Source organism: Gadus macrocephalus, chromosome 5, assembly GCF_031168955.1.
Source record: "Gadus macrocephalus chromosome 5, ASM3116895v1".
Classification (NCBI taxonomy): Eukaryota; Metazoa; Chordata; class Actinopteri; order Gadiformes; family Gadidae; genus Gadus; species Gadus macrocephalus.
This window is the reverse complement of record NC_082386.1, coordinates 4,331,201-4,356,619: the sequence shown is the minus strand read 5'-3', so window position 1 is coordinate 4,356,619 and position 25,419 is coordinate 4,331,201. Positions and strand designations below refer to the sequence as shown.

General features: G+C 44.9%; 2 protein-coding genes across 4 annotated transcripts in view; one reads left to right on the top strand and one right to left on the bottom strand.

Annotated features, from left to right (window-relative positions):
• The first annotated feature begins 2,783 nt into the window (after nt 1-2,783).
• ddo (D-aspartate oxidase) lies at nt 2,784-13,091 on the top strand. Its single transcript, XM_060051252.1, has 5 exons — nt 2,784-2,832; nt 10,677-10,863; nt 11,157-11,265; nt 11,587-11,763; nt 12,028-13,091. The coding sequence occupies exons 2-5, from the start codon at nt 10,692-10,694 to the stop codon at nt 12,593-12,595; spliced, it is 1,026 nt and encodes a 341-aa protein (XP_059907235.1). The 5' UTR covers nt 2,784-2,832; nt 10,677-10,691; the 3' UTR covers nt 12,596-13,091.
• Nucleotides 12,977-25,419, bottom strand: part of LOC132457154 (SAM and SH3 domain-containing protein 1-like) — a 66,777-nt gene continuing 54,334 nt past the window's right edge. For all 3 annotated transcript variants that reach the window (XM_060051204.1, XM_060051205.1, XM_060051206.1), the window contains 12 exons: nt 23,817-23,949; nt 23,102-23,526; nt 22,230-22,304; nt 21,974-22,114; nt 21,436-21,562; nt 20,139-20,308; nt 19,071-19,280; nt 18,204-18,354; nt 17,571-17,693; nt 15,424-16,241; nt 13,569-13,700; nt 12,977-13,467 (listed from right to left, as the gene is read on the bottom strand). In XM_060051204.1, the coding sequence (XP_059907187.1) occupies nt 13,414-13,467; nt 13,569-13,700; nt 15,424-16,241; nt 17,571-17,693; nt 18,204-18,354; nt 19,071-19,280; nt 20,139-20,308; nt 21,436-21,562; nt 21,974-22,114; nt 22,230-22,304; nt 23,102-23,526; nt 23,817-23,949 (2,559 nt within the window). In that variant the 3' untranslated portion in view covers nt 12,977-13,413. The remainder of the gene's footprint in view (nt 13,468-13,568; nt 13,701-15,423; nt 16,242-17,570; nt 17,694-18,203; nt 18,355-19,070; nt 19,281-20,138; nt 20,309-21,435; nt 21,563-21,973; nt 22,115-22,229; nt 22,305-23,101; nt 23,527-23,816; nt 23,950-25,419) is intronic.

The following is a 25,419-nucleotide window of genomic DNA, read 5'->3' as shown; positions in this document are numbered from 1 at the left end:
CTAACTATACACCAGGACCCACAGAACATGGCTTATGAAACAATTATGGCAATAGGGCAGCATTTGAAAAGTAAAAAAGAATTACTAACTAAAGACCGACTCAATGGATGCTTAGAGATCAAATGTTGTTATGATATTGCAGACAAATTGTGAAAAAAAAATAAAAAAAATAAATAAAAAATAGGCATATGCATATGCACACACACACATTCATTCTTATGTGTATAGTAATGTGTGTGTAGTAATGGTTACACAATTTTGATGAAAGCAAAAAGAAACCCTTGAGCATACATGACTCCCAACCTCCTCATGCACACATACACTCACACGTGCATATGCACACATCCAACAACAGAGGGTTGATATAAAATAAGGATTGTAGTAACAATAACGTTAGGGTGAACCATAACAGTCACCGTAGCAATAAAGCTAACAGAAAGAGAGCTCAGAATATTTTACTAACGATGGATAGATGTAAACGTCATCTCAGAGAAGAGCTACAGGGCTCCAGAGTGCGCCTAATTTGGGCGCACATGCGCCTAGAATTCGGGGTAGTGCGACCAAATATTTTATTTGGGCGCACCGGTGCGACTGAAAATTTATCTGGTATAATTATTATTATTTATTTTTTTTACAGAGCAGTCTATTCATAATATTGTAATGACCACGGAAGAGGCAGTGAATGAAGTATTGATCAGACAGCGATTTATTAGATACCTAATAAACCGTTGGAACACGCAAGACCGGTAACAATAGCAACGCCGGTAAACAAACCTGCGAAGCCCAATCCAGGCGCCTGTACTACGAAGCTCGATAGGGTTAGCGAGGTATGTTGAGCTGAAAGCCAGGGTTAGCTGTACCATGAAATCTCTTTAAGCGTCGCTGTATCACCATGGTGACTTACGCTCGCAACCAAACCTGGTCGGGAGCAGCTTTTCAGCGAGTCTACCCGGAGATCGGCTACTTATATCGGCGTGCGCAGCTTCCTAGCCCCTCCTCCGATAATGGCGTCACCATTTGTGGGTGTTCCCATGGACCTCGGCGCACTTATCGTACAGGCGTCTCTCCGGAGACAGAGGGTTTTTCGGGACAGAACCGATCCCTTGGCATTGTCTGACGATATTCTTTATGAGAGATACAGATTCGGCATTTATTGAAGGCATTTATTTCATGGTCAAAATATTATTAATCAATGGCGTAATTATCGATGGTGCAACCGGTGCAGCTGCCCGGTTGCCCGTCCGTCCGTCAACAACTCAGCGCAAGGCAGGCACATAGAGCTGGCACATAACTAAAACTCTCCACATGCCCCGACTAGTGGTTTTCACCTCTTTCTATGCTTTTATCCTCGCCTTGAAAAAAAGTGGTGAAGTGGAGCAGAGAGATCGCCATCTCTGTGCCGAGTTCCAAGTGCGGGTGTGGTGACATATCATATGCGTCGAGAGCAGCGAAGAGCTGTAGTTCACAAAGCGGCCTCACATAAAACCTAAAATTATCAAACTTCTTCACGAACATTTTTAGTTTTCTTTGCATGAAAAATTATCATTTAAATCCACAAACAACATATGTGTAATACGGGCATATAAAGACTGGGACCAGAAAATAATTATTTTCTCTCCATTGACACCCATTCATATTTTTCGATCTCATAGGTCCCATGAGCTCTACCGGAAGGGGCGTGACTTCGCCACTCCATAGTGCATTAAGTTAACCACTGAGAATTCGAACACCACTACAAAATGGCGAGCACCCAATAGTGCACTATCCGTGATAGGGAACGATTTCAAACACAGCTCATGAGATCCGCCGACGGACGGAGGTAGTGTGAACAAGCCCGAACCAGTTCGGTTCATTCGTTTTAAAGATTCGTTCATTCGAACTGATTCGTTCGCGACCGAGCCACCTCTATTAGAGATGGACTTCAACCTTATTGGGTTCCATGCGGCGAACGAAGCTCCCTCCATAGATATATATAGAACACGTATCTAGTGTTCTATATATATCTATGGCTCCCTCCCTTGACCAAGTTTAACAACCACCTTAAACGTGACTTTCCACGCCAAGGTTGTGATCTATAAAAATCTAACTTGACGGGAGAATGTGCGCAGCCCTAAGCAAACTCTGACACATATGCTTACGCATGGTTTGGAGGAAACTGAGAATTGGCGACAAAGACGGTGTGTTGCTGAACTGAAGTCAGACTGAAGAAATGTAGAGTGAGAAGAACGATTATTTTTTATCATCGCCCTTCATAAATTTAATTTCAACTCGTATCATGCGTTAAATCTATGTAATCAGAATAATTTAAGTCAACTGCGTTATTTCTCAGTTATAACTCCAGAAACATCTTCTCGAATCAAAATGAAAAATCTAAATTCTCTGTATTTAATCCCGTCACAGTATGCATAGGCCTACTGTCCACTGACGGCGCGACTGCGTGGAATAAAGCATCTGTCCAACGTGTCAATAACATAATATTTTTATGTGACACTGTAAACACATAATCATGTGTCAATTACATTTACATTTTTACATTTAGGGCATTTAGCAGAAGCTTTTATCCAAAGCGACTTACAATAAGTACATTTTTCATAAGAAGTGCAACAATATATCGCTATCGGTACAGTAAGGATGTTGATAGAACCAAGTGCACGTACAACAATCGCAATAGGCTAACCAATTCCCTGTGTTACAGCAATGATAGCAGCTACTGCAGTTGCTACACAGTAAAGTAGGCCTACTATAATACAATACAACACAATACAATACATTGTACAATGGTGGCCAGAAGGGGGAGGGTGGCTATGCAGAGTCGAGCTGGATTCTGAACAGGTGAGTCTTGATCCCAATTACAGTAAATCCCAACTGTGGAAAACCAAGCCAAATACTACAAATACTCTTCACAATCGTTATATTATTGTCCGTTCCTCTTGATGTTTTTCATGACAAATCAGGCATCAAAAAGGGGTTATGTTCAACAACATTTTACGTGGGTCATTACGTAACCCTATAAATACAACGGTGAGCCCCTTGCGTAATGCTGCACCATGGCACTGCTTTTCATATCTACCGCTCTGCACTGGCGGCCATCTTACCACAGTAAGCTGCTCAGCCATAACATTGTGTTGGTAGTGAATCATGTACTTTTTAAACAACCATAACTTGCTAAATTTTCAACCGATTTTCAACCGGTTTGATTTGTTATAATCGTCAGAGATGTAGTTATGACACTGCATACTTTTGATAGAATAATGAAATATAGAATAATGTTCTAAAATACGTACAATATCATAACCACGTTAATAACGTTTGTAATAAACAAAACCGTTTGTAAATCGGTTGAAAATAGAGCAAGTTATGGTTGTTTAAAAAGTACATGAATCACTATACCAACACAATGTTATGGGTGAGCAGTTTACTGTGGTAAGATGGCCGCCTATGGTGACGTTCTAGACGCCGCTGTAGGGCATCACTCCAATAGTATCTAGCTGTGTTCGAAATCGTTCCCTATACACTCGTTCCCTATTCCCTATATAGTGTACATGATATAGTGCACTATATAGGGAATAGGGAACGAGAATTCGGACACTACGCTGAACATTTCTAAACGTCATTTGCGTCAGTAAATGCGCCGGGTATTTGTGTGACGCAGACAGATGCGCCCACATCAAGTAAACAAACCGGGCACTCACGACGAAAGCTGGAGGTTGTATTGATGTTGAATGTTACATTTCCTTGTTTAATTAATTGTGAATGTTTAATATTCTATGTTAAATCCCAAATAAATTGTTGACATTTCTAAAAGAAAGCCGGAGACTCCATCATTAAATGTATTCGTTTTCGCGGTTATTCGGCTTCTTCTTCTCCCCTGGAAAAATACAACCGCATTGCATTGTGGTATACGGGAGTAACATGTAGGGAACATCGTATGTACCCTATTTTAAGTCCACTATATAGTGCCCTATATAGTGGACCACTGAGAATTCGAACACCCTAGAAAATGGCGTGCACCCTATTTAGTGCACTACATCCATGATAGGGAACGATTCCGAACACAGCTTCTGTCTGCGTCCTGCAAGACGGAGGCGTAACTTGTAGTAGGAGGCGTAACTTGTACTAGGAGGCGTAACTTGTTCTTTTCTAAATCGCGGTCCACGCGAGATCTTTCTATTTTCGCGGTAAACAAAAAGCGTTGTAAATCACGGTTCACACGAGATCTTCATTGAAGTCGGGTTTTCCGATATTCATGACGGTAAGTAAATTTAAGGCCTAATATTTGAGGTCCGAGTTGCGGTCATTTATGTACCTGCGCACCACTGCTACATACAGATCACTTCCGCGATTTAGAAAAGTACTAGACACGCCTCCGACTACAAGTTACGCCTACGACTACATGTTAGGCCTACGCCTCCTAGTGCAAGTTACGCCTCCTCCGACGTCTCCTACTACAAGTTACGCCTCCGTCTTGCAGGACGCAGACAGAACCAACTCCATCTAGTTAATATATCGATGCTTGCCACCTACGTCAATCGCTCCTAACGCCCCGTGCCCACTACCTCCTTCAGTCAACGGAGGTGGGAAGGCGTTGCTGACTGATGGGGGAGTAGTCTTTGCAGAGGCATCCGTCAGCCAATCAAATCGCTTCGCCGGGTTCTTCCCGCTACTACCCTGCTTGTTGCGATGCAAGATGACCCGCTTTCCCGCTTTCCAGTATCGTCAGAGCCCGAGTCGCGTCACAGTGCTTAAATTTGCAGACGCGATCTGATTGGATGACGGATCCGTCGCTGCCGAAAAAGTCAAGTACCCCTGACTGCAGCCCGCAGACGGAGCCCACATGGAGGGGGCGGGCACTCAGTCCACATGGAGGGGGCGGGAACTACGCCCACATGGAGGGGGCGGGAACGTAGTCCACATGGAGGGGGCGGCCACTCAGTCAGTTCACATTGAGGACTGGTCAAACAGCATTTCTGATCCCGTTTCTGACCTGAAATTAGCTGAAATGTACCTGAAATTACCTGAAATTAGAGTGTGCCCGCCCGAGCGAGTGATGCCTAAAACATGCAAGTAAGTGAGAATGTCAAAATGCTTAATATATTTAGTAATATTCATGCAATTGTGTATTATGTCTTGTTACTTAATCGTCAAATCCCGCCGGCGAGAAAGTTTGAAAGCTTAGAATCTCAGGATTGTCAACCAATGTCAACCATTCGGTGGAATAAATATGTTTAGTGAATATAGATCAAATATATCCTAGTGTCTTAGGTCAAAATAGCCCCCCTCACCCTCCCCCACCCTTGGTGCATTCTTACTTTATCGTCGTTGTGGATATCCTTAGCAATGAGTTGATACTTCATGTTGGGTCTTGAAATGTTCATAAGAGTCTACAGAAATCGAATATCAATATTATATTAGTCTAATTACATTGTGTATATGCACAAGCCATCTTATACAAAGCAGCTGAAAAATAGAAAACCGAAAAGCTGCAATGTTTTTTTGTAGAAAACTGCTTTTATGTTTATACAGATTTTCTTTGACTTTTAGAGACACCATCAATATACAAGTTATAGCCTACTCCATGGCTGATCTATTGCACTACTAGGGCCTACTTTTACTATTCCATTGTATTAGCCTATTAGCCTCAACATTACAGACAACAATGATTGTTGTCTGATTGTTGTAAAACAGATTGAATCTGTTTTATTTCCAGACAAAACTGAAGACCAGGAACTGGAACCTGGGAACCTGGTATGTAATATGTGTGTAATGCTGGAGGTTGTATGTATAGCCAGATAAAATAGTCTGATGACTAGTTGAATAGTGTTTTTTATCACTGAAAACTCATCAGTAGGCCTAGTAGTAGCCTTTGTTTGCATACCATTTTGTGGTTTTGGGAGAGTAGGGTGTCAAGTACAGACACAAATAATTTTTCCTTCTTCTTCAAGAAAGATGATGTTGTCCTGAAAGACACAATTCAGGCAGCAGTATGGTGCCAGTTACAGTCCTTCAAGGACAGCGTTTCTCTCCCAGAGGTCATTGGGATGGAAGGTTGGGAGCAGATGGCAGCATCAACACAGCGCAAATCCCATGACGGCGGGGATGAGGAAGAAACGTGGAAACCATTCCAATTCTCATTCAGATTTCATACTGATATGAACTGTTCTGTGTGGAGATGATGGACAGGAGAAACCTGAAGGTGTTTGCCTCTTTTGAGTCAAACACCTCTCCCCCTCCCCGTGACGCCTGAGCCACACGACTCCAATGTAGTCTGATGATGCAGCATAATGGCGGCGCTTGGCAGCTATGGCGGCGGTGACGGCGATGTCGGGCGACAGAGAGTGAAGCGAGAGTGGCGTCCACCTCACTGAGGAAGGCGTCAGTGTGTTCCCCCCCCCGTTGAGACTTTGTTTGTTCTACTCTTTATTGATTTATCTTTTATGTTAATAGTTTACAATCTATTTTTTGTAGTTGTTATTTTTTAATTGTTTTGTTGAATAAAAAGACAGTTGTTAGTGCTCCTGTGATTGGTGTAACTTAATGTGCTTCACACATGTAGCTTTTCATTATGTCTATTGAGGTACATTTTTTGCCCTTAGATGTGGTCACTTCGTTATTCCTCACATTACATCTGTTAAGGTCATACCTTTGGGTCCCAGTCTTCATAGTTCCCCAAATCTTATTTTGGCTCTTACTGGGCCTGTAACTCTCACAGACAGACGGGTACAGGAGTTCACACACGTTGCATTGTTTACAGGCAAGGGTGGATTATCGCACGGGTGTGACCGGTTCGTTCTGCGTTGTGTTTCTTTCTACTAATGAATGACGTGACCCACGATGTGTCTGGACTCGGGCACTCCGACATCCATTTATTCGATCTGAATACACACATAAACAAATAGCTTCCTTAGCCCTTGTGCCCTTACTCCAACTCTCTTCCCAAGGGTATCGCAACAAAGGGCCACTACATACAATATTACAACAGAAATGATTGAAATAAAAGGAATAAAAGACATACCTGAATACACACATAAACAAATAGCTTCCTTAGCCCTTGTGCCCTTACTCCAACTCTACGAAACACACAGGGGGGGAAGGCGAACTAGCATGACTACACGAGGGTCAGTTATATGCTAGTACATCGCACAAAATACAAAGTTCCCCATAACACAGAAATCTATCTAATAACTATGGATAGATTATAAACCCCAGACTTCCAATTAAACAATATATAATCAAAATAACTAATATAAATAATGATAAATTATATGATGGTCAAAGATTTGATTACAATATAAATGTACACACCTCTTCCCAAGGGTATCGCAACAAAGGGAAGAGGGCAGGGTGCGCGGGAAACTTATCGGGTTCTCTGGAATGTGGGCGGGAGTATAGAAGGAGGTGGAGCCAAATCAAAAAAAAAAAAAAAATAGAGCTTAAGGCGGCATGGAAAGCTAAACTTCAGGTAATACAGAAAAACAAAATGCAATTATGTAATTATAATTTCAAGGATATAACACACCCTGTTACACGGGCACACCGGGCACATGCCCAGGGGCCCAAGGGCGGTGGCGGGCCCTAAGCCAGAGCTTTGTGTGAAGTCGCTGTTAGTAACTTTTAATGTTGCATTGTCGAAGCAATCAGAGAAATACAAAAATTCAAGCGAAAACAGCAATAGTATTAATACTGAGTAAAAAAATAAAAGATCACTAGGGGGCACTATTTCAGTTAGTGAATTTGAGACTGGTCACGAACAAGGCACTGTGATTTAAACATGGAGCAACGGCGAACGGACGTGAACTCTTAAGTGGAACCTAAATAGGTCCAGTGGAACATCTCAGCAAAAAATAAATAAACAAGAGAAAATGTATTTGCAAGGCTATGCTTAACTTTATAATAGTTCCATGGTACGCAGCAAGAAAGATACCCAGTCACATCTCCCGTACCATCTGTTTGTATAATTTAATTAACAGCATGGACTCCCGCTAGCTTCACATAGTATTACCGTTTACTCTTGCATTAACAAGACCATGTGGACTAAGTTCCCGCCCCCTCCATGTGGGCGTAGTTCCCGCCCCCTCCATGTGGACTGAGTGCCCGCCCCCTCCATGTGGGCTCCGTCTGCGGGCTGCAGTCAGGGGCTTCTCGAAAAAGTTGAAATTTTTTCAACTTCTTGACTGAGCCGAAGGCTCCAACGGAACGGACGGATCCACAATGCATTGCGCGTCCGTCCCCATTCAAGTCAATGGGGATCACGCAACGGACGGAGGTAGTGGGCACGGGGACTCTCTAAATCGACGCCACTTCGACCTGGGCGGGACTTTACGTCCTACGTCACTCGCTATGGGTTTGCATGTGTGCGCGTAGCCGTTTGTCTCAGGGATCTGTGCACGAACTCCCTTGCACTACAGATTACGAGCGTCAGTGTCGTACGCGATGGAGGGTGGGTGACATTCCTACAGTCTGTGATGATAGGCTATATTTCTACAAATGACTTACTATTACTAGTAAGTAATTACTATTACTTACTATTAACATGACGAAACAACACGAACTAAGCTAACATTAGACTATAGCCATACCAGATAACGCCATACCAGCTAACCCTAACTATTTATATTAAACTCTGAACCATTTTGCAACAGGCAACTGTGTGTTGGTCTTATTGCTTCCCACGTCTGCGTCTGCATCTTTCCCACTCCTGGCTAATAGTTTCAGCTTTTGTACTGTATATCAGAAATGATCACCCAGTACCACACTGCTGACTTGTTGATGTTTTGTGAGGACTCACGCATTTCTCTAGGTATCTTAAGTTTCCTACTGGAGTCATCAAAACTTTGGACTTTGTTATTGTAAGAAATATTGTGTTACAAAAACACTTTGTGTCTTACCCTTAGCGTTACCCTAACCTTAACCCCAGTAAGATTTCTTCATCATAAACTACAAGTTACGCAAAATGGCATACAAACATCCAGTCCAATATTAAAGAAAAAAGCTAGCTTCATTAAGGAATCGAACCCCTTATCCCCGCGTTAATGAGTTGTTCTCTGACCACTACCCATCAGGTCTTAGTACATGCGATTCAAGAGTTAACCACTTGACAATCTTTAAACTTCGGTTGCCAAGAAATTGTAAAGACAGTGATGTGTGTACATTGTGCGAGTATCCGGCACTCGCGATGTGTGTGCAGTCCAAAATGAAAGAAAAAACCTTGCATCACTAGGGAATCGAACCCCCAATCATCAGTTGGTCGTTGGTAACTGTAAACAAAGAGATCGCATTTTGTTTAACTGCTAACTAACAAACGGGTTTATGCGTTCACTGAACAAAGATTATGGAAATAAAAGACCACTTTTCCATCAGAAAAATCATCAGAACCGTTATTACCAACCCATAGACACTAAAGCCAAAACCTTTCTCACATTGCACACCCATCGCGAGTGACGGCTATGCGCACACATGCACACCCATTGCGAGTGACGTAGGACGTAAAGTCCCGCCCAGGTCGAAGTGGCGTCGATTTAGAGCAGGGGTGTCAAACTCATTTTAGCTCAGGGGCCACATGGAGGATAATCTATTCCCAAGTGGGCCGGACCGGTAAAAATATGGCATAATTATGTAAAATTAAACATGCTGTGAGCACACCAAACACAGGTTTCCCATTTACTTCCGTGAATAAAAAGGACGATGACCATTTTTCTTGGAAAACTCTGCACTCTGTGTCCACCTTTCGTCTTTTTGACAGAGATATTTTGGGGCAATGAGAGTGCCAAAGCGCATAATGTTGAAAGTATAAGGCAGAACGACAAGGTAGCTCCGGGCTAGCTGCACTACCTGTTTATACTTGCTCCCTGCTCAGCCCCGGTATAAAGTTTGCTTGCTTAACATAATTGCTATTGCGACTTCTAGTGGACACATTAAGAACAGCAGTTTCCTTCATTGAAAAATAGCAGATCATTTTACGTTACATTCCAAAGCGACTTCCAGTTACACACAATTGTCCAGTAGTTCAATGCACAACAAATTAATCAGTGCCAGTCAATGCAATCCATGTAATGCTAGGAAGGATTTTTATAAAAAAATAAATAAAAATAAAACTTTTTTTTTCTTTTTTTTCTTCTACTTCACAAAATCATCTCGCGGGCCGGATTAAACCCGTTCGCGGGCCTGATCCGGCCCGCGGTCCGTACGTTTGACACCCCTGATTTAGAGAGTCCCAGTGGGCACGGGGCGTAACTCACTTCCTTCTCGTCACAGTCCAGTCATGAAAAAAAACACCAGCTCCAGTGACCCTTCAGCGCCTTTCTATATCGCTTCTTATTGGCTCAGGTCAGATGAAACGAAACGCGAAGCCCAAGTTAACAGACTTTAACAAATCCAGCCATTCAGTCTAGTGTGATTGGCTCGTTGCTGTTGATGCAATAAAATCAGGTAGGATTATAGTCGAAATATTGTGCAGACTGTAAAAGGTGTATGCCCATAAAGAGAAAAGTACTATTTATTAATTGTTGTTTATTTTTTTTATGTTGTTTCATGTCCTCATGTATAATGGTTGGGAGCTTGCACTGCAAGAAAAATGTCTGTGCAAACGGAGAATAAAGTATGATCTTATCTTACAGATTGTTATTTTAATGTTATGACATGACATGTAATGCAGGCTGGATCTCTGTCGTTTGTCGCAGGTGTAGTCCTCCAGGATGAAAAGGGTTAAGGTGGTCGTTGTAGGCGCAGGTGTGATTGGCTTTTCTACAGCCGTGTGCATCGCCGAGTCCCTTCCCTTGTGTGCCGTCACTCTGGTGGCCGACCAGTTCAGCCCGGACACAACCAGCGATGGCGCTGCAGGGATCATGTTTGTGTCAAAATATCCAGGTATGTCCTATGGGCACGTGACGTCACAGAAACACTGTCCTAAAATCTTCTTTAGCTCTGTGGAGTTTAATAATTAAAATCTCATAATTACATGAACTTTATAGTATAATAATATAATAATAACATTACCCAATTTCACATTGCAGATAAATATATTTGATATACTTGATATACATGTATATCAAATATCTATACATGTATATATTTGATATACATGTATGCATCGAATTATGCATACATGTAAACAGTCATGCTATTGGATTTGAGTGTTTTTTACAAAAACACGTATTCAGATATCGACTTGGAAAGACAGAGACGGTGGTTCAAAGACTCCTTCGATCACCTGCTGGCGATTGCTCAGTCCGACCAGGCACCAGAGGCCGGAGTCATGCTGTCCTCGGGGTAGGCCTATGCCATAATTGCTAATCAACCAACAGGTGGCATGTTGCCAGTGAATAGTAACCTTAACGGTAGTACAACTCAAAGGTTAAACCGGCCCTCCATTCTACGAAATGTGCCACTGTAGCCATCATGTATCATCAAACGTCACAGAAGCTTTTCTCAACCTATCCAATTGTTTCAGAGAGAAATATATGCTTTGGGTTGTAGGTGGTACACCCATAATTCCCAAACTGATGACGGACTGCAGCGAAAGAAAAAGATGAATCACACACGCTTTAATGAAGTGCTTATTAACCAAAGTTCAATATGATTTGTTCTTAGTTGCCAGATTTTCCGAGAGGTTCCTGCTGAAACGGTGCCCTTCTGGGCGGATTTGGTCCACGGCTTCAGGTTTCTCACTCAGAGCGAGCTGAAGAGGTTTCCGGAGCACTGCTTCGGCCAGGCCTTCACCACCATCAAGTGTGAATGCTCGGCCTACCTGCCCTGGCTGGAGAAGCGGTGCGCGGCTGTTGTTATCGTTTGATGTTAACTTAGACTTGGACTTCGGTTGGAGTGAATGGTTTAAAAAGTCACTCATTAACCGCCACTGAGTGTCTCGTAAACAGCAATAAAAAACAACGAAAAATCAAACAACTAATTGTTAATGACATTTAAATGTTTTCATCACTGAAGTTTAAATCTATATTTGATTATCACTGTTTCCCAGCACGGTACAGTGACATGCACTTCACTGTACCTGACTTCTGTTTTGACTGTTCTCAGGTTCCGGAGGGCTGGGGGTAAGGTGCAGCAGAGCCACGTGAACCACCTCCAGGAGCTGGCCGGGACCTACGACCTCATCGTCAACTGCTCCGGGCTGGGGGCCCGGTCCCTGGTGGGCGACCAGCAGGTCCATCCGGTCCGGGGCCAGGTGCTGAAGGTCCAGGCGCCCTGGATCAACCACTTCATCCGGGACGGGGACGGCCTGACCTACTTCTACCCCGGGGTGCACAGCCTCACGGTGGGGGGCACCCGTCAGGAGGGGGACCGCAGGCTGGAGGCGGACCCCGCCGACTCGGAGGACATCCTGCGACGCTGCTGCCTCCTAGAGCCCTCGCTCGCCAAGGGCAAGGTGCTGGGCGAGTGGGTGGGCCTGAGGCCCGGCCGCAGGAACCCCCGGGTGGAGCGGGAGGTCCTGGGGACGCAGGGCAGCGCGCGCCGGGTGCACGTGGTCCACAACTACGGCCATGGCGGCGGGGGGGTGACCCTGGCCTGGGGCACGGCGCTGGACGCGCTGGGGCTGGTCAAGCAGATTCTCAATGGGACGGGGCCCCCGCAGGCCAGGCTGTGAGCCCCCCTCGGCTGGTCCCCCCAGTGGAGAGCCTGCCTGGTGTGGGACCTGTTGCCTGTCCAGAGAACATGCTTGCTCCCATATGTGCGTGCTATAGGGGCCAGGATAGTGACCCGAGTAGTGATTTAGCCAGGGGAAAGGTCCTGAGATCGATTCCAGACCGAAGCAGTAAGCTGTAGGCATCCTCGAGGAAGGTGTGTCACCCCCCATCTGGTCTTTGAAGACCTGAATCTACAATTCTCTAACGTGGTTGATTGGTTGGTTAAAGTGATGTATGAAAGGGATTTCATGCACTATATATATTTGGCATTGTATTAATACTTTGGGAAACGCACAGATTAATATATTAATTAAAAATAAAAAAAATAAAGAAGAAATGTCTGTATTTCTAATCTTTTATTTAATTGATGCCTTTTTTGGCAGTTCTCATTGTCATACCCTGTAATCACAGCTCTTTTTTTCAACGGTATTAAATAAAGAAATGATGGCCATACAATTTGCGTCCTTCATTGCCCTAAAATTGCTTCCTCTACCTTGTTGTTACAAACTTTATTGACAATCAATAGCTTGAATGCATCTAATCCGTGGCGTACCATCACACATAACCATCTCAACATCAGATTGCAATTACACTGCCCTCAGGGGTAGCATGGATTCTTTGAATGTATTTAATGTATTTATTTCTGAACAGCAGCAACTTTTGTCCGAAAGAGAAGCCAGTGACTCTTTACTGTCCATTGTCAGTATCACAACACATCCAAACTTTGTACAGCCAGTCCTTGCAGTAGTCTTCTCCTCGTGGTATCCATGTTAAAGGGTTAGAGTAGCCCGGGGTTCGACCCACTTATTGATAACAAGCCGTTTATTGATACCTGCCAAACAGAGGGGAGAATAACTCATCAAAGGTCAACATTATAAGGCTGAAGAATTGATAAGATTAGCATTAGCATTTTACACAGAGAAGTTCACTCACTGCCAAGCGACACTGAATACCAAGCTCGCGGATTCTCACTGTATCCATGGCAATGGTGACCTCGTCCACAGAGCGGTCCAGCTCAATAGACATCTTCTCGACCACAGAGCGAGGGATTCCATAGCAACCGTGCTGCATTAGGATAAAGTTACAGTTCATGAGTCTCAGGGGGAAAATGATTAGTGGTTATTAATATAAACATGACAAACCACTGCAGATTTATGTCACCATTCATGTTTTTAATTCTGATCTTTGATTTACTATTACTGCTATACATCAAGCAGAGACCTTTAGAAAAAAGCCACCAATGAGTTATCGTTATAGATTACTATAGGGATACCTAAGATAATAGATAGATAATATACTTCATTTGTCAGACAAGTCTGAAATTTGTTTTGCGTCCATTTAGTTACTCCATTGTGACTGGAGTAACTAAATGTAACACATACTCCATACATACATGCACAAAAGAGTGATTCAGTTTGATCTTGTTAAACTGGGGAACTCTGAATCTGCATTTTGATGGTAAAAGTTTGTATTCTTTGTTGAAGACGTGGCTACTGTTAGAGACAAATTTGTTAGACAACAGTAACATGTTTTTATGATAGGCTGTTTCGTATATTATCTGGAGGGGATGGCCCACAATCTTGGAGCAGATTTTTAAATTGCTGTGACAATTTGGCTTTCAAGGTCGTAGACAGACTCTTGCACCATACAATATTACAGTATGGTAAAATGCTCATTATGATTGAGGCGAAGAATAAATTAAGAATTTGACTGCACGCCCCAAAGGATCTGAGGCGGCAGAGAAAGTATATCCTCTGTTTTGTTCTCTTGCAGACAAAGTCTACATGGTCTTTCCAGGATAACAGTTGATCTATCAATACTCACAAATACTTGTAGGAGGAAACCTGCTTGATTGTTTCATTGTGGATTAGAATAAGGGTTCTGTGTGAGTCAGGTGGTGACCCAAACACAATTTCTTCTGTTTTCTTTCGTTATTCTTAAGAGCATTAAGGTCACTCCATTCTACCATTTTATGCACCCCCTGCTGGTGTATCTCGGGCAGTTGTAATTATTCAGGAGAGGCAGTACGACTGTGCCGTCAGAATACTTTATAATGTAGGCCTACTGGTTAGGTGTTTCTGTATGACAGTCGTCAGTGTATAGGGTAAAAAGCACTGCTGAAGGAATGAGTCTATTTTCTGTTGGATCATCTTGTTAACTAAAATATGTGTTTGCATTGTGTCAAACACTGATGAGAAGTCTAGGAAGAGCGCTCTAGCGTAGGTCTTTATTCAGGTGTTATGCTATGAGATGGACCAGTGTGGTGACAGCATTTTCTGTTCCACAGCCCTGCTTGTAAGCAAAATGGTATGGATTAACTTGCTCTTTCATTGTGTTGACCAGGTGGCAGAGTAGAATTCTTTCATAATTACTGAGGTCAAAGCTATTGGCTTGAAGTCACTATGTTCTTTTGGACATTGGGTTTTTGGTATCAGATTGATATGGGAAGTTCTCCAAAGGGAAGAAGGAACAATATGTGTTTCTTTGGATGCCTGGAAAATTGGTTGCCAGACTGGGGCCAGTCTGGCAACCAAGGTAGTCTGCAGGCATTGGTAGTCATCCCAGAACCTTTATAACAATTACGCTATTCTGCCACTATTTATTACAAATTGAATAAATATAATGTCTCATCAGAAGTAATCTTTTAACATTGCAGTCAAATATCAATGTGCGAATGTGTGTATCGCCCAACTGAATAACAAGATATGGCTGAACCCTAACCCTAGCAGAAGTGATCTTCCACGTCACACACGTTGCCCGTTTCTTTCAGCAGCTAGCCCCTCTTTACCTTGTCTGAGAAGGGTTCAGCGGTCAGGTCGATGCCCTGCGTCTGCAGCCTCTCTTCCACCAGGCACTCTAGGCTCCCCAGGTTCCCGGGTGTGATCCCGGAGCACTGCAGCTGAGGGACTCTAACCTGGTCCACATCCAGCCGCTCTCTGTTTCCCTCCAGTGACAGGCGGGGGTCCACGGGGGCCCCCGGTGGGAAGGAGGTATCGATGTCCCTTTCTGTGGATACAGCGTTTGGTCTTCCTGGGCCTGGAGAGGCAGATCTCGACCCGGGATGAGATGGGAACACCTTGTGGTTCGGTGTGAGCTGTGCGCTAGCTGTCTGATGGATCGTGTTTCTTTCAGAGGTGTCGGTGACCAACGCCTCCCTGGCGGCGACGGGGTTCTGGTCCAAGACAAACGTCACGCTAACTGACCCAGAGGAAGGAGTGTTTCCGTGGAGATTCCATACTTGCTGCTTCCCTTCCACTACGACGGTGCTAGCCTCTGTTAACTTCAGGTCCTCCAGGCGGCTACTAGATTCTGGTTGGTTCTGGAGGTCCTCCAGGGAGAGGCAGCTCCGCGGCGGGGCTGGCTCCATCCTAATGTCCCTTAGCTCCACATAGCTCCAGCTCCTTGCTATGGCTCTGCAGAGGGGCCGAGGCCTGGTGGGACCATGCAGGTCTGGAGCTCCGTCCTGGGGGCTCCCGGGGGTGGTTTTACTTGGGCAGGAGGGGTGGGGCGGCATCCGAGGGTGGATGGGGGTCTCTGGGGTCAGGAGGTGGCTGGACTCAAAGCCAGAGGAAGACCTGCTGATGGAAGACGTCCGTCGGTCCCGTCCTGCAAGTGATAAGTGCAGTGTGATGTACATCATGCAGGTAATATGACCTGCTGGAAAATAGATTAAAAATGAAAAAATAAATAAAAAATATTTATGATTTAAGGAAAGGGAAGTTCAACTTATAAAGAGTAAATGGGCACGGTAAATAAATAAATGTATGGCATGAAAAGGTCACAGTGATTGTGGAAATGTGATAATTGAAAGCCAGGAGAACTGGAAAAGGAAGGATAAAGGAAGAACAGAAGCAGGCCAGACCAGTCCATGCATTCAGCATTTTATTCATTGTTCGGTGGCAACAGAGGCAGATTTTAGCACCATTCAGGTCCCTTCTATCAGATGTTAGTCGACCCCTGACCTAATAGAGCAATAATGTACATTTTGTTCAACCTATCAGAGCAGTCCTTTTGTTATATATGTTTAAAGATGCACTATGCACTCAAGTGCATTTACAGTGATACAAAATCCTGTACTTCAACAAGCAGATTTAAACCACTTAGTAAGTAAATATTTTATGATGATGCAGTTACCCAGGCACATAATATATTTTGCAACATTATGGTGTTGAATTAGAAAAATATACGCACAAAACATCACATTCTTTAGGGAAATTTACATAGAGTGAAAAATAGGCTACGCTAACATCATGCTAATGGCATTCAGACATTTACGACAGCCTTTATATACAGTTAGTACAACAACTTATCCATTTGCCTCAAAGCAAACAACCAAAACAAGAATGATCTCTATTTTAATAAAGTCTTCACATAACAGGTTTACCTTCAATTACTGGTCGTTTAAAAAACTTTTTTCTCACACTTTTGTTTCAACTGTCACCATTTTCTGCCAACACAAAAACAATCCTATAAAGTTCTCAAAACCAAAGATATTTTCTCGAGTAGACCTAAAATCACTTTCCAAAAGCTCAGCATCAAATCTAGTACGTTTAGATAAGCCTCGAGAAGCGAGAAGAGATGGTTAACATTTTTTGTGACAAAAAACTTGGATTTTAAGTAACAGTTGAGAGTTGACTTTATGTTTCAAAGAAGTTGCAGAGACAGATTCAAGTACGACCGAAGAATAAGAAAAAGAAGAAAGCCGTATTTGTAGATAAACGCAAAAGTCTGTTAGAAGAAGAAAAAATTAAAATAGAAAAAGAGTGTGTGAACAGAGTCTGAGAGGGGGGTTGATGATGAAGCTCAAGCAAACGAAGAAGAGGAGAAGAAGAAGAAATAGATAGACCCCAGGAGACTTCCTCCCTGGTGAAGAAGAAGGCAGAGGGGGGAGGTCGGAGCACGGAGAAGGTCACAAGCGGCTGGGACTCTCGTTACCGTTGGCCAGGTTCTCGTTGCTCTCGTAGCAGCCCGAGTCCCGCGGAGAGTCCGCCAGTAGGCCACGCCTCTCTAGGAGCTCCTTGTCCCCAGATTGGCCGCTTTGCTCCGGGTCACTACTGCCTGCAGGGACACAACACCACCAGCAGGGGGGGGGGGGGCAGAATACACATTTAGAAAACGATGTGTGTAGTATTATTAATACTATTTAAATAATCCTAAAAATGATGATGCTTTCTTTATGCTGCACCTTTCACAATTATATTGAATTATGATGAATGAAACTAATGACCATGAACTAATTGAGATCAATGACTACAATTCATTATTAGTATACAGCTGCTAGAAGCCAATTAAAATATGCATTACCCATGACCCTCCAGTTACATTTCTGTCCTATTTCCTATTTTGTCAAAGATTCAGGATTCAGCAAAGATTGTATCTCTAGATACAAGTAAATAAGTACCAGGTTAGGATCAGTAGGCATCTCGCTACACGTTCGGCTGCGGACATCAGGGTTCAAACCTCGTCACAGTTCAGCTGGGGTCAAACCACTACACCTTCCCACTGGACTACCCCGGGCCCCTGGCCCCCACAGCCAGCGAGGGGCCCTCCCCCGAGGGTCAGACCTACCGTCGTACTCCTGCAGCAGCTCCACGGCGGTGAGCAGCACCGCGCGGTGCTGGGGGTCCCGTATGTTCAGCTCGTCCAGGTCCTCCTCCTCCAGCAGCTGGAAGGTGTCCAGGTCCTCGTAGCCGTTGAACAGGAAGGTGGGGAGGTGCTCCTGGGGGGGGGGAGAACTGGGTCAACACAGCTGGAGAGGAGGGAAACCCTAAAGAAATCTCTATATATATATTTATAGATGCTATTCTATCCAAAGTGTCTCCCGATACCCTGAGTGCATACTTCCCTGGCATGGGTCGTGGACGGTGGGGAAATATCCCTTAACCCTGGCACTGTTGGTGCCATGCTCTACTAGTTGAGGTAAAGAGGACAACATCTGTTGTGCTAGAGTAAAGTCTTTAAAACTGTGGTTGAGCTGCGACTTGATGGGAGACAGCGATGCTTCCTCGCAAAAGAGCCAACATTATTGAGCTCTTTTTTGTTTAGACGCTTCACCAGTGCAAAGGGAACGACTGACCCAAAACAACCTGACCCATCGCATCCTGACCAGACCCCGAGACCTGATGCAGAGCCGACCGTCCGGGACTAGACCCAGACCCAGATCACACCCCACCATCCCATCCAGACCAGACCATCCCAGACCCCACTGGACCAGAACAGACTTGACCAGCCCAACTCAAACCAGACCCAACCCGGACCAAACCAGACCAGACGGTCCCGGACCCAACCAACCAACCCATCCAACCCATTCAGACCAGGCCGGACGGTCCCGGACCCAACCAACCAACCCATCCAACCTGTCCAGACCAGACCAGACCAGACCAGACCAGACCAGACCAGACCAGACCAGACCAGACCAGACCAGACCAGACCCACCTTGAGGTTTATGCGGTCCAGGAGCTCGTCGACGGAGGTGGGCTTGGGCTGGCGGGCCTTCCTCCTCCTACGGTTTTTCTTGGGCTTGGCCTCCGGCTCCTCGCTCACCACGTCCACGTAGATGAACTTAAAGGTGCCCACCTTCCCGCCCAGCAGCCCCATCCAGGTGCCCATCGGAGGCTTGCTGATGACGTCAATCATGTCTCCACTCTGCAACACAAAGGCCAGCCCAACCAATTACAGATCTAGATCAAGAACAGGTTATTCAATCACTTATCTGTATTAATAACAAATTATAATAATGATAACAATAATGATTAGTTTATAATAATAATAATAATACATTTAATTTAGAGGCGCCTTTCAAAACACCCAAGGTCACCTTACAGAGCATATAGTCATCATACAATTTTTTAAAAAAACAAGACATTGTGGAAAAAGATAAATAAATAAATAAATAAACATAAGCAATAAGAAATAAATAAAACAAAAACAGGACAAAACTAAAAAACAATCAAAACAGTGATCAGTTAGACGTTGTGTGCGAGTTTGAACAGGTGAGTTTTGAGTTGTGACTTGAAGGTTGTAATGGTGTCTGACTGTTTTATGTGTGGGGGGAGCCTGGGTGCTGAACAGCTGAATGACCGGGCACCCATTGAAGTGAGTCGTGATGTGTGAAGTTATATTATATGGGAAATTCCTAAGATTTGATTGCAATTTGATTGGTTCGCTATATACTGTTTTCATCGCCAAATGTCGTCACGCTAATGCAAACAAATAAACCGCTAATATAAACGAATAAATCCCGGCAAAAAGGGTTCACGTGTAGCATCTACTAAACCTCAGGCTCTGTGAATAGTGGGGAAAAGCCCATTCCCCAATATTCACTTCGCCTTCGGCAAATAATTATTATGATTTACTTCATTAATTATAAGTAAATGTCATTCGATAAAGTATTTTATTTCATTTAATGTTTATTGAAATTAGATTTCTGTTGAATGGCTCTTAACAGGTCAGTAATCATCCTGACTTGTAATGACCATGTTGGTGATGGCTGAGGGTCAGTACCTTCAGCTTGAGGGAGTCTGCGTCGTAGGGGCTGGGGGTAAAGTCGGTGTGCACCAGGGCGCGCCCACAGAAGGGCCCGCCGTACGGCAGCTCGTCCTCCTCCCCATCCTCAGACTTCACCGTCTCCCTGTTGCTGTTGGAGGAATCTGTGGTTCCCACAGTCTGACCGCCTGGAGACACCAAAGAAGAAGAAGAACTTAACTAACACTGTACTTTCAAAAACAAAAACAAAAAACACGGAAGGAAAGGAGCACAACTCACTGGAACAAACCGCAGAATATGATAAAAATCTGCTTGTATAAGAGATCACAAATACATTTTATAAGAAATGACAGAAATAAAAAAGCAAAAAAACAACAACTATACAATACAACTATAACTACATTAAAACGAATGATAGAAAGATCACAAGGATAAAAAGTATAAAGTGTGTTTAGCGAACTGATTCAACCGATTCAAAAGATCTTACTGATTCCGCAAGCCTCAACTCAGAGAGGGAAAGGAATTCATAATTCAAGGGACTCATTAACAGTATGAACCAGGACCCCATCCCAGACAGGCTGAGAAGGAACATACATATGTCATACGTGTAGACGGATGCTTTGTTTCAAAGCATGCAGTGTTTAGTAACACCTTCAAAGTAACTTAGAAATGAACAAGAGAGACTGTGGGGGGAGAGACTGTCAATCATGGGGCTGTGGACAGCACCTCGTCTATGTGTGACTCAGAACACGCTGCGTGTTGAGACTAGGACCATCCGTGCATCGAGCATACCGCCCCGCTAGCCAGTCCTCCGTGAGTTTCATCGGGTGTTTATGATGGGTTTTCAATCCCGCTGAATAACCAGATGGTTCACATGAAATTATCACAAAGCCCAATACCAAATAAATAAACAGTGAACAGTGAGTTATTCAGAACCAATTATTTTTTGTACAATTCCTGGCACTTAATTATGTACTAATTGGTCAGAATCTGCTCCATTCTGTTGGTAAAGTCGCAAGAATACTCCCACTTACACACATCGTTGTGCAAACACACAAATGATGCATACGCACATACACACACACACACACACACACACACACACAAACACAAGCCTGCCCCTACACAAAGACATAAAAACACACACTTGCACATACAAAGAGATACACAGAGACACACAGAAACCTGTCTTGGATGCGCATGCACCATCTCCCCCAACCAACAGACCCCTGCAATCACACACAGACACACACACACACACACACACACACACACACACGCACTTAAACAAACACAAACACACACACACACTTACTCATGGAGCTCTGTCCGCTGAGGGAGCTGCGGAGGCTCTCCACGGACCCCCCCAGCTTGGCCTTCCCCGGGGAGCCGGGCTCCCTGTGGGGGGACTGGGGGCAGCTGGACGGGCGGTCCGGACTGGACTACTCACCGCCAAAGAGACACACACAAACACACGCACACAACCAAGATTGAGCCCATTATTCAATGTAGCACATTTTGCTTTGTTCTTTTTGTTTAAATCTGAAACAGATTTAAGGGGGGGGGGGGGGGGGGTTGTTCATTTTGCAATTTGTAATCCGATGTATTTCACTAAAACAGGATATTTCGACAAGAAGATAAAAACATGGAATGAGGGCTGGGACTTGGTTATTGGAATGTGAACCCCGCCCACCCATGACATCATCGCATCTGTTTTAGAGATCATTTATCATCATCTTTCTTAAAATGTCCTGATACCTTCTAGCATCAGCAGAATGTAGTTGAGCGAGGCTAGCTAAGATGAGCTGTAGCGTGCATGAGTAACGGCAGTGAGCGGCGGCTGTGGGACGTGCCTGCTCAGAGAGGGAACAGTGGTATCTCTTGGAGATCCGCTTCCTCATGGTGTCCCTCACAGACTTGACCTTCTTGCCCAGAGAAATGCGGGACGTCGTTGGGGATTTAACGTTGTCCCTCGCACCGCCTCCATCTTTGTTCTGATGTTAGAATCCACGCAGAAAGAAGGAAATGGAAGGAAAAGGAGTGAACGAATGAGACATGTGTATGAGTTTAATTACCGAGATTGATTTGTCGGTGTGATGGGCTACTCACGGAAGAATCACAGTCGCAGTGGAAAGAGTGCAGGATGCGGTTGTTCAGATCAAATCCTCCGAAACTACACGTTCTCTGTGAATGAATAAATAACGATACAATTTCAGACTTTCAAGTTCCTTTCTTTTCTTTTGTAGTTTCCCCGGTAATAGTGCTTCATGGTGGATGGTTATGAAAACACATTTTATGTTTTTGACATGGAGGTCTGAATTTGTCATAGTTTATAAAAGAACACATAGTTCAGCTTTAAACACAATAATATAAAGATGATTCCATAAGAAATCAAAACTGTGCGTGTGTGTGGATCTGCATGTGTGTGTGTGATTCTGTATCTGTGTGTATGTTCCCATGTGGTGTGTTTGAATAATAACTTGGAACACTATTAGATGTGTACCATGTTTGATCCGTCGCCCATAGTTTCAGGGTTAGTGGTGAGCTAACTGTGTTGACCCTTAAACATTGATCCATCAAAGTGAGGAGCGTGGTCTGAGCCGTGTCAACACATAAGGGAAGGGCTTGGTTAGTTTCAAGCTCACAAGCATGCTTGGTTTCAATGCAGGGAGCAAAATCATTGTGTCTCAGGCCCCCAGATGTCTTTGTTTTACACAGCAGGCCAGCAAACCGGAGCTGTATTTATGGTGGGACGCTTGTTGTCATTGTATTATTCAAAGCAAAAATCGATGTAGCTTTTAAATCAAACAAGCAGGATTACAAGATATAATTATCCATGTTTACAGGCGGAGCCGATAGGGACAAAGAAGAATTACTTAAAATTACACTAAATTACTACAGCTACAGACTACAGCTCCCTACAGGACTAAAACTCCCTCTGTGTCATCCGTCCCAGTGAAGGGCCCACCATGTCCACTCACCCCTGGGAGGCTGAGGGGACTAAGGGCCCGCTGTCGGAGCTCCCCGTCCGTCATAGAGCGCGCCAGCGGGGGCCTCTGGCCGTCGCCCCCGCCCGCCCCCCGCCCCCCCGACAGGAGCCTGTTGCCGTGGTGACGGCCCAGGCTGGCGGCGGCGGCGGCGTGGCTGAACACGGTCCTGTGGCTGCTGCAGGTGTCCAGACTGCTGGAGGAGCGGGAGGGCGAGGTGGAGGTGGCCAGGCTGTCCGAGTCGCGGTCGTAGGCCAGCTGCTCGCGCAGGGCGGCCGCCAGGGTGTCCACCGTGCCGTCTGCGGAGCACGCCGACCCCGACGCCGCGGGGTGCCTCTTGTTGACGTCGGCGTACAGAGACGCAACGGCGGCCGCGTCTCCGGCCGGGCGGCGGGGAGACGCCTCGAGACTCAAACACTCTGCAGAATATCATTCAGTGTCTTTATCATCCGTATTCTCTCACATATGCTGCTGCATAGCATAAGCATTATCAGTACCATTTATCAATATTATTATTAAAAATGTTTTATTTTATAATTTCGTAAAAGATTCAGCGTAACTTCTTAATTCATCTTAGAAATCTTTCATTGTTTTTATTTTATGATGGTGATTTTATTGTTGCGGGTGACATTTATAAAAAAAGAAAGCACTGAGCACCAAGCTTATTAAATCTTTAAGCTTATTGAGAGAGGCTAAGCAGTAGCGGTACCTTCCGGGCCGGGCCTCCTGCCCTCCTCGATCCTGATCAGCTTCTTCTTCACCTTGCGGGTGGAGTTGACGAGCTTATGAAGCCTCCGGAAGGCCAGCGACTCCTCCTGCTCCGAGTCCGACAGCTCACACGTCTGCGGGCGGAGAGTCGGACTCCGTCAGTTATAGGGACTCACAGACATTACAGGTGTACATGTGCAGACCATCATGCCTGAACAGACCTACAATCAATCAGAGCAACCGGACGTGTGACACATCAGCGGCAGCCATCTTGGTTGTTTATAGAAAACAATGCCTCAATGGCGCTCCCATAGGGCGGTCCACTGTACATCTTATCCAACACGCCCCATATCTGATAACCCGTTGTGATTAGCACGACCCGGGCCTGCTGTCTGTCTGAACGGGAGGGGGCGGGGCCAGACGCTGCTGGATGTCCGTCTGAACGGGAGGGGGCGGGGCCAGACGCTGCTGGATGTCCGTCTGAATAAGAGGGGGCGGGGCCAGACGCTGCTGATGTCTGTCTGAACGGGGGGGCGGGGCCAGACACTGCTGGATGTCTATCTGAACGGGAGGGGGCAGGGCCAGACGCTGCTGATGTCAGCCAGATTCTTCTGGTTCCTAGGCAAATATTCAGTATAATTGGTACAATTCAATTGTTGTTTATTATTTGTGTTTTCACAAAATACTTAAAAATGGAATGCACTCAAACAGAAGTTGAAGAAACCACCGTAGATACACTTCTGGTCACAAGACCCTGTCCTCTGCGTGACAACAGCTGCACTTTTGGAGAAAAGAAAAGCCTTTTCCTCCGTGCACGGAAACAGAGAGTGCTTGTGAGCTTGAGACAAACCAAGTCCTTCTCTTATCTGTTGGTGCACCTTAGACCACGCTCCTCACTTCGATGGATAAATATTTACGATCAAACATGGCACACAACTAATTGTGTTCCAATTTATTATACAAACACACCGCACAGAAACATACACACAGACATGCACACACACACAGAAGCACCCACCTGTACACACACACACACACACACACACACACACACACACACACACACACACACACACACACACACACACACACACACACACACACACACACACACACACACACACAAACACCATACAGAGACATACATGCAATACATATACACACACACAAAAATACGCTTGCACACACAAATATCTCCGCAAACACACACAAGTGAAGAGAGAGAGAACAAGAGAGCAAGAGAGCGAGAGAGAGAGAGAGAGAGAGCGAGAGAGAGAGAGAGAGAGAGATAGAAATGTTGAGCACGCGATCACCCCACCTAGTCATAAAGAGCTGTGGCCTGCAGATCACAGCCAGGCGCTCGCCCACTGCACAATAGGGGGTTAGTGCTTTGACAGCCATGAATAGAGGGTCGCTCTGTAAGCCTGGTGTGGGGGGAGAGGTCCCAGGGACACAGGGCTTACTGGGGGTTCAGGAGGAGAGCGATGGGGAGAGAGAGAGAGAGAGAGAGAGAGAGAGAGAGAGAGAGAGAGAGAGAGAGAGAGAGAGAGAGAGAGAGAGAGAGGTGATGTCAATAGCTCTGCAGCCTTGGCACGATAAACCAG

What these genes read in the sequence shown, in the direction of transcription:
- ddo (XM_060051252.1), top strand. Translation starts at nt 10,692, where the DNA reads ATGAAAAGGGTTAAGGTGGTCGTTGTAGGCGCAGGTGTGATTGGCTTT. An exon ending in GTTTGTGTCAAAATATCCAG is followed by an intron (nt 10,864 to 11,156) that starts GTATGTCCTATG and finishes ACACGTATTCAG; the next exon opens with ATATCGACTTGGAAAGACAG. An exon ending in GGAGTCATGCTGTCCTCGGG is followed by an intron (nt 11,266 to 11,586) that starts GTAGGCCTATGC and finishes ATTTGTTCTTAG; the next exon opens with TTGCCAGATTTTCCGAGAGG.